We start from the raw sequence: 9,185 nt of genomic DNA on the forward strand, positions 1-9,185 counted from the left end.
TGCTCAGGGATTAGTGTTGCCATGCATCTCTAGCACCTCGCTTTGGAGACGCTCTTACCGTATTTTTAGATCAACGGAAAAATAATCTACACGATATTATTATTTCCTATTACCGTGTTTTTAGACGTAAACAGAAATTAAATCTTCCAAAATCTTTTAAATTTTACTTTTGCATAAAATAGTGAAACGAATTTTAATTCTATGTATTTATAGATGTTGGACAATTTGTTTTAACAAATAGTCAATTTATTGCGTAAAACCGTGCTTTACATCGTGTTAATTCAGCCAAATAGTTCAATGGCTGCTTGTAATTCATGGCTATAATAATAATAATAATAAATAAATAAAATAAAAAAATCCTATAAAGCTCGATTTATATCAGTTACAAATTATCTGGTCCACACAGTTGATACATGATGATAGTATATAGCTTATATAACGTGATGAGAGATTTTTTGAGCTGAAAAAAAAAATAAACTGATAGTGGTGTCTCATAATTAACCAAGTTTTACAATCAATGGAATCCTCATTGGCAATCCATCAGCTCTCTTTCATGTTCCCAAGAAGATCAGGCAAAGATTACAATCCTTTTTACTATCATTATTCAAAGCCAAAACAGAGATTTCCCCGGAGCTTTCGCTTCCGCTGCCAAAAGATGTACGTCCCTGGTGGGTTCACTATATACTTAATGATAAAAAATAAAAATAAAAATAAATATATAAAACTAACTTTCTCTCTTAATTATTTTTTGGTCTTTTTTTATTTCATTTTATAATTTATGACATTTTTTTTAATCACAGGATTCGGAGAAGCTTCGCCGGAAGCGAAAGGGGCTAGTAATCTTCATAATTTTTTCACTTATGTTGCTGTTAGGATTGTGACTGCTCAGCTTGAGGTTCCTTACTTTATCCATTCCAAACATGCTATCACAACTCGAATCAATGTGTTACTAAATTATAATTAGTTATAAATAATGGGATGTTTTGTGGACATGTATTTGACCAACACTGAAGAGCAGAGTTATAATACTGAGGGGTACAAAGATCTAATGGAATTCTTGAGTGAACACTCGCTGAACGACGGTGACAAGTTTTGTGCTGAGTTGATGCGTGAGTCTTCGAGGCACAAGAGCTTAGGTATGTCCATTTTCGCTTCTTGTATTAATACACATCTCAAATTGAAGAACTTATAATCTACACAATATTACAAACGACTTCACTCTGACGGGAAATTATCGTCCTTGGAACATCGATCATCGAGGTAGCTTTACGTATTTTAGAGGTCAGTTTTTTTTTTCTTCCCGTCTGTTCGTTTATTTTTCATTCATGAATGTTTCGGAATCATCGACAATTTCAATGCAGGTGCGATCGGCATATTGTAAGAATGATTTCGAGTGGGACAATTTGCAGCGACTTTCGTGCAAGGTTAGAGAGCTAATTATTTTGTATCCCTTGGCTGTAGTTTCTGTCTGCTCTAGTTATATTTATTTTTTTCCCCGGTGCTCTTAAATTTTAGATGGTTGATGAAGCGAACACAAAGCTCATGAGGGACTATGTTTTGGAAACAAGCCAGGGAGAAAATGACAAGTAACGATACAGAGAAAGAATTACATACCATTCCTCTGGTGTTTTGCTTTCTATAATATGAAGAGACTGAATGCGGATTATTTATAAATAAACATGAAAATCAACTTCCTTGAGGAAGACCAAAGTGAACATATATTCAATACATATCTTGACAGTCATGAAAATATAGATGCCATCGGAATTTATGAAGTAAGATTATAATGGAATAGCCTCGACTTTTATTGATAAATGATGCCTTACAATATTAATCTTTCACTTATTTACAACTATCTTTATTCCGAAAGATTTACAAATTGCTTCCTTAATTCATGTTTGCTATTCTACATTGTATATTGGTGTTCCATGGGAACCCATATCAGTTGCAAATCCGCTTATCTTATCGCCCCCTCAGAATCCTGAACAGAATCATTTTCATGAGTGAGATTATTGCTTTCGAGTGTCGAAATAATTACTTAAGGCACATAGATGACTTTCGCACCTGTACCTTAACACAATGCTGAAGATTTTCCGAAGCATGTGTGTGTCCCGTGCTGAAATATGAATGAGCATATTCCTCGATGCTCTCAAGCTTGTAAACATAGTTCACCATCATGCCTCCACTTTGCCGTAGGCCTTTCTCAGACCGGTCAGCCATCCAATTTAGCCGTTCAATCATCTGTCACACGTTGACGTAAATTTCATCACTTCGCTCCTATTTGATCTATCCTAACATACATACAGCTAATGTGCTACGAAAAAATAAGAACGTATTTAAGGACACACCGCTCCGTTCTGCAAGTGAAAGTTCGCTACAGAATCCAGAGCTTTTCCCCTCTTTTTCTCCTGCACAAGGTACCTATAATTACAGATTACGAGTGATTTGAGTGCACAAAGACAGACTGATCAACATGAAGTTCATTACATAAATACAAACATTTTTTAGTTCCTAGTTTCAAACAGCTTGGACAATATATCCTTCCAAGTATAGTCAAATAAATACAAACATTTGAAAAACAATATACATGGGAATGAAGATGATATACCTTGCACACAGTCGCATTAGAGGGGGTTTCAGTGCCGAAAGGATCTTAGCTGAATAAATCCACTCGTAGTTTGTTGAAGTCAGAAATTTGAGCATCACATCCATGCCGTTATTTCCAGAAATGAACTCGCTGAGAGAGAAACCTTCATCGAGAGTATTAGAGCCTACATAAACTGGGGGCGATAAAATCACACGCTGAGTAAACGTTCTCTTACCCAGAAACCTCCAAAAGCTCTTTTTCTTCTTCCGCCTCTAGTATGTTCTCCCAAAATGCCGATCCAGAACCATCTTCTGATGGGTGTGATGTGGTTTCTCCTTCAACAAGCTTTCTTTGAGATGCCAACTTAGAAAGGAGCCACTGCATATATCCTGGGATTGGACTGAGGGTAGCAAATGTCTGTTCAGGAACAAAAAGATATATTATAAAATAAAAATATTAAGAAAAAATCAGTTAGTTTTATTTCAAACAAGACCGGATAGAAAGTTGACATTTTTATAGCAGAATTCCTTCAACATTCGTTTATAAATGTGTATATTTGAAAAAGTTCTGATCTTTCAGGCAACCACATCTGATAAGATGATAAGAGACGTAAAGTTATCGAAGTTGATGGAGTTCAATATCTCACTGATGTAGCTATTTTGGCAATTTTCCCAAAAAAATGTTGTGTTAAGCCAAAACTTGTTAGGAAGTTCTAGTATTAAGAGTTTTCATAGACTCAGATAAGATCATAGAACTTACAGAAATATGTGGCATGTCTCTTTTCACAAGTGTTATCACGCGTTTGATGAGAAATTTTCCTAGATTAATCCCTGATAAGCCTGCCTGCGGAGTTCAATTCATCTAAAGATCAAGCAATTCATCTAAAGATCAAGCCCTCACTAGGGAAAATAAGCAATAAAAAGCATGACAATCGTCTATAAAGACCATAAAAAATAATAGGTAACAAGTAACAACCTCCTGGTCCATTTCCATTTATCATTAATTTTATTCCTAATAAATAATAAATAAATAAAATCCATAATCATAACCATCATGTAAACTAAAGAAGCACATCGCATAATAAGCACACTCAAATAAGCAAACAAGGTTTTGAAAGAAATGGATAAATTTCAGATTCACAATCTAGGTACCCTGGATCATCGATGCATTCCTTTAAATAGTAAAAGGAATAGTAGAAAACCTGAGTTGATGAGATGGAATAAAATAGTGCACATGTTGCCTCAGATTCATGTATAGGAGGATCATCCCACAAAACTTCCTGTCACAGAGAAGTACTGTCTCAATCAGAATCACGAGAGAGAGAGAGAGAGAGAGAGAGAGAGAGAGAGAGTACCTGTATCGATTGAGCAACATTCTTCAGCAGTGCAACTTCAATAAAAATAAGAGGTTCACCTGGAAGAAATTTCAGACACCAAACGATACGATAAAATATCAAAATTATCAAAAAGGAGTAATTCTACAAATTGAATGCAGAACTGACGCAACCAAGCACGTGTAACAAAAACCACCAAGTACAATTTTAAACGGTAAAAGGAACAGAAAGTAGTTGCAGAATTGAAGCAACCAATATTATTATAGTTAGAACAGTTAAAAGAAATTGCTACCAGGTATCGCTGGATGCAAATATCCAAAACAACGACGACCGACTCCCAGCCTTCTCTTAAGATCAATTAGATTGCTGATTGGATGCACAGCCTATACAAGACAAGCAATTATATAGTGAGATATTTATATACCACTTGATATAGTACACTCAGATCACGAGGCAGAACAGGGAAAATATAAATATACCTCATATGCCACAATTTTTTCCAGTAAAGACGCAGGATCGTCCCATGTGATCTGATGAAGCTCTAAAGCAGCAGGGCTGAGCCATGTACTAAGTTTCTCCTTTAGATAGGAATCTAGTGCTCGCATTGATGCCAAGTTTTCCTCTCTGATTTGAAAATTTCCAATTTCAATACTCAGAATCTAATTTTATACACTATAATTTTCTAAACGCAAGCAAATATAAATCATAATACACCAGCTTGTACACAAATTAACACAAGAAAAGTGTAGTTGTTAATATAGTAGTTGCTTGTCTGGTTATTTGTACGAAGAGATGGATGAATGTACTTTTTTTTAAGAGAAACTGAAAAAAATTATAAAAAGAGGGGAAAAGAAAGCTTCATCTAGAACAAAGCAAAATATAAACTAGATCACACTTGGCCAGTCTCGAGATAAAACAGAAAGGCTAAAGCTAGAAAAATCAGAATTAAGAGTCGAAATCCAAAATCCAATGCTCCTAAAAATAGTCATAGAGATCTTCGAGGTGGAAAGTAACGTCTTCAAAAGTACATCTATTACTTTGATTCCAAATTCCCCAACAGGTCGGTGGGAGTTTCTAAAAGTAAAAGGAAATCGGTGGGAGTTTGGCTTTAATGTACGAATGTGTGTGATCATTATAACATGAAACAATGCTGGGAAAAGAAAAGTTAATTATGCATGTCATTTCTGTATTCTTTGAAAGAAGAAGAAAAAATCAACCAGATATATGATCCTACCAACTGCTACAAGGTTGTGTGATAGACTATGTCCTTACGCGAGAATGTATAGAATATCAGCCCGAAGAACAGTTAAGAACTTCAAACCCCCGGGATGAGTGTTAAGGTGCTCGAACAGAACTTCATACATAGGCTTAAGAGCATGTCTCAGATTTTGCTCAATACGATAAAAAGACGAGAGCTGGCCATCCTCTTCTTGACCACTCGCTTGCTCGTTGTCACCTGAAAAGATGAAACCCTAAACAAGTCAATCCTCAAAACTTCGGGGTTTTTTTTTTCTCTGTCTTTCAAATTAAGAGATTCAAAAAACAGAACGTACAAGTTGGAAGTGGAAGCCCGAGATACTGTTTGATCAACTCCCGAACTCGGGTTCGATTGATATCATACTCTTTGGCCAGCAAAACGAGTAATCTCCGGCGATTCTCACTAGAGAGTCTAAAGTAGCCCTAAATTATCGAACCATGTGAGATAAAGTACTCAAGTAATATTCAAACAAGAGCAACGTAAAAGCCTAACCTCAGAAAAATCACTAAGCACAGAATCTAAAACCTCTGTTTTGTTCATCGATATAGCTGAGTGCATAGACTCGCGCACGAGCTCGAAATGCCTAAACGGAGAAAATTGAAAAAAAAAAAAAAAAAAAAAAAACATCAAAACAAATGAATGGCATCAAAAGAACAAGGCTCTCATTATTAAAAAAGCACAAACATACCTCGAGGCGTTGAGGTTTCCATTTTCGCTTCCTTCGTCCAAAGAAGATTGAACAACGCATTCGTTTGATCGAGATTCTCCCGAATTGGACATAACAACGCTCTGTTTGCGCACAAAATCACACACAGACACACGATATCATCGAATAACAAACACTGATTTTTTTGAGGAAATTCAAGATTAAATTTGAAGGACGAAGGGTTACATTGAGAGGAGAACGAACGAGGTTGTTAGAAGACGATGAATCGTTGAGCCTCATTCTGGTTCGCATCAAAATGGCCAACCCTTTCTTGTTCATATTTATTGGAATTGAAACGACGATACTGAGAATATAATAAAGCAATAAAGAAAACGAGGTCGAATGCCAAGCGGGCTCTTAATTTCTGACTTGACACGTCAATGTCTCGGTGACCGTTTACTGTGACTCTTTACCCAACTTCACCGAACCTCTCGCTGTAGTGCGGTACCGATGGTTCTTGTTCCAAATTAGTCCGAAAACCCGGTTCTTCCTTTTCTTTTCCTTTTTCTTTTTTTCCTTTTTCTTTTTTTTTACATACTTTTGGTGGGAAGATGGACACTAGTGTGTAATGTGTATTTTATTTTGAGGAATTGTCTCATTTTTCACCAATTTGGTAATATTTTCTCACTTTCCACCAAAATATTAATTTGACCCAAAATTTCACCATTTATGTTACGAAATTGGTGGAAAATGAGGCAATTTCTCTTTTATTTTATCCTAAATTTTATCATTACACTATGTGATAGTATCGTTTATGTCGAGGTTTTTTTTCGGCACACTAACTTCTTTTAAAAAAAAAATTGACGTTGTGTGCAAGTAATTTATTACTTTCTTGACATTTTTCTTGAGATTTAATTTTAAGATTAAAAAAATATTTAAGCTTATAATTTTTATAAAATTTTGACTATTTAACTAAATGTTAACTTTTTTTTTTACAAACCTTACTACTACAAAAACAATTTTCAGAAGCAATAGCACCTTTAAAAGCGAAATGTTGCTAACAATTAAAAATGAAAATTAATTTTTAGAAGCAACATGTCGATGGGTCTTTTAGAAACATCTCTACAATCGATGTGCATTATCAAGCGACCGAGACAAAAAAACATATATACAAGGGAGATTAACCCGAACTATCTTGGGACAAAAACGGTGAGTAACATGATTTATAAAGGAGATACTCTTTATTATTGATCCAACAATAACTCAATCTTAAAGCAAATTAAGCAATAAACATCCAAACAAATTGTAACATCATTAAACAAAACAATTATTACAACAAATCTCGATGACAAGACTAAACTCGGTAGTCACCTTTAGTTGAGCAGTGGTAAAAAGAAAATTTGACGAGACAAGGAAGCAAAACACCACTAGAGAGAGAAACCAATGATATTCTTGACCACCACCATCTCTGATCGCCATCATGAGATTTGATTGCATGTTTTCTACCTCCGTCAACACCACCCTTTGACGATATGGTTCTATTAATGTCCCTTTCCCCAAGATTTGTGGTGAGCCGCCGAGGAGACTCTCTCCGGTCGCCACACACAATCTTGGGGAGAGAGACCTTTGACGGCTGAGTTTTTTTAAAAGAAAAATCTTAGACCTTAACTTCATACGATTTACAAACATATGTGGGAAAATTAAGAAAATAATGGTTTTCAGGGTGGAATACTTCCAAAATAGCGACTTTTTAAATCTTTTAAAAACTAGCATTTTTTCAAACGGTAAACAATTTTTTTATATATATAAATGAAATTACAAATAGTAAATAAAGTTAAATAGAGCTCAAAATAACACATATTGTTCACGTGTACGAATGCCAAACTAGACTTCAAATCTCGAGGGCTTGAGTGAGGCCTTCTTTGTGTACACTGAGGCCCATTAATAAAGAAATTTATCACGGCAAGCCCAAACAGCTTAAAGGTTGGTGTGTGTTTAATTGTGTAAAGTATATTTATATCAAAATATCATATTCCAACTCAGACCTCAAAAGTTTGGTACTTCAGAAGTCTGACCATCTTTTTGTAACTCTGACCTCAAATCATTGAAGGAGTGATCTTCTATTTCTTCTTCTTCTTGGAAAGATATCAGAAATAATCCCCTTTTTCTCTGTCTATATTTTCATGCCACTTTTTGCTTTAGTGCTAACATGTTACATGAAATCATAATATAACCTTACTTTTTAACCATCTAATGCTCGATTTAAATATTATTCAACCGTAGCTACGATTAGGAACAGGATGATGATACTCACAACAGTATTTTCTTTTTCATTGCAAATTACCATTGGTGGGGCCAGTTAGTCTTTTTAAGGAAAATCACGTAAATACATGAAGCAATAAGAAATTGAGGAAATAATAAAATTTCGGAAGGAGGGTTCAAGGTTCAAACAGGAAAATATTATCAGATATAAAAATATTTATAAACTTTTGTTATGTCAAAGTCGAGTCTTTAGTTTTTACTTGCCTTGGCTCAATTGCAACGTACTACCTAGCTAGATGGTAAAATCCGGTTCATTATTCTTTATTTTTAAATTTTTAATTTTACTTATAAACAAGGGTAAACAAAAGTACAATTTAAATTATACTTGAAAGCCCTAGTAGATCTGACATGGACTCCAAACGACTTGCAGTTTTTCATTAAAAATATATAAATAAATTTGATTTCATCTCAATCTTAAAGTGATTGGCAATAGATGTGGACTAACAAAACAAATTTGTTAAGTAGGTCCACTTATTTTAATATGTGTGGGATCATTAATAAGTTCTTTATTTATTTAAGTAATTGAACAACTATGCATGTGTGTATATAGTTTATAGTTTGTATAAGTATTAGTCTTTTTTTTTTATCGAAGTATAAGTATTAGTCTTAACTGATGGTTAAAAGAGATCTCCAATTCCAACGAGTATTTAAGAAGACACGTGTATGGTAAACTATATATTGATGTAATTCTTCTAGAATAGAAACCCCCTACATTATCCGATTTGATATATTTTCATGCTAGGAGGGAAGCAAGACCATGACCATTAAAATGAGCTTCGATATACCCTACTTTGATGAATTGCTAGGTTGGAAATATTATATTGTCGATGTTCTATGAAATTTTGAAAAATAAAAATAAATCAACGAGGTATATGGGTATTTTGGGGTTATACGACTTTTGTACATTAATAGATTAAATTTTATTTTCACATTGTTATTTTGCTTGTCTTCTCAAGGAAAGCAAAATTGGACCAACATTCTATTTCCTTTTGCGCATTAAATGAATGAATAAATTTGGATTAAAAATGGCATACAGTGA

General features: G+C 34.4%; 2 protein-coding genes across 5 annotated transcripts; one reads left to right on the forward strand and one right to left on the reverse strand.

The window, feature by feature from the left end:
- The first annotated feature begins 397 nt into the window (after window positions 1-397).
- Window positions 398-1,793, forward strand: RBCX1 (Chaperonin-like RbcX protein). Of its 2 annotated transcripts, none has more exons than XM_089625977.1 (6): window positions 398-668; window positions 801-895; window positions 1,019-1,136; window positions 1,265-1,281; window positions 1,362-1,424; window positions 1,516-1,793. In XM_089625977.1, exons 1-6 carry the CDS (start codon window positions 518-520, stop codon window positions 1,588-1,590), a joined length of 519 nt encoding a protein of 172 aa, XP_089482103.1. In that variant the 5' UTR covers window positions 398-517; the 3' UTR covers window positions 1,591-1,793. The 2 variants fall into 2 exon arrangements, with proteins under 2 accessions (XP_089482103.1, XP_089482102.1); XM_089625976.1 differs by having other exon boundaries at window positions 1,016-1,136; window positions 1,516-1,679.
- Window positions 1,782-6,426, reverse strand: LOC149385310 (malonyl-CoA decarboxylase family protein). Of its 3 annotated transcripts, none has more exons than XM_089625974.1 (15): window positions 6,071-6,426; window positions 5,867-5,967; window positions 5,671-5,761; window positions 5,474-5,600; window positions 5,193-5,376; window positions 4,400-4,544; window positions 4,213-4,303; window positions 3,942-4,000; window positions 3,789-3,866; window positions 3,347-3,430; window positions 2,823-3,004; window positions 2,609-2,737; window positions 2,349-2,421; window positions 2,071-2,241; window positions 1,782-1,981 (listed from the first exon to the last, which is right to left on the reverse strand). In XM_089625974.1, exons 1-15 carry the CDS (start codon window positions 6,161-6,163, stop codon window positions 1,958-1,960), a joined length of 1,632 nt encoding a protein of 543 aa, XP_089482100.1. In that variant the 5' UTR covers window positions 6,164-6,426; the 3' UTR covers window positions 1,782-1,957. The 3 variants fall into 3 exon arrangements, with proteins under 3 accessions (XP_089482100.1, XP_089482099.1, XP_089482101.1); XM_089625973.1 differs by having other exon boundaries at window positions 2,065-2,241; XM_089625975.1 differs by lacking the exon at window positions 3,347-3,430 and having other exon boundaries at window positions 2,065-2,241.
- Between the last annotated feature and the right edge of the window lie 2,759 nt (window positions 6,427-9,185).

The sequence above is a fragment of the Urtica dioica genome, chromosome 9, assembly GCF_054948205.1.
Source record: "Urtica dioica subsp. dioica isolate 48M chromosome 9, U.dioica_male_clone48M_v1_H2, whole genome shotgun sequence".
NCBI classification, from domain to species: Eukaryota; Viridiplantae; Streptophyta; class Magnoliopsida; order Rosales; family Urticaceae; genus Urtica; species Urtica dioica.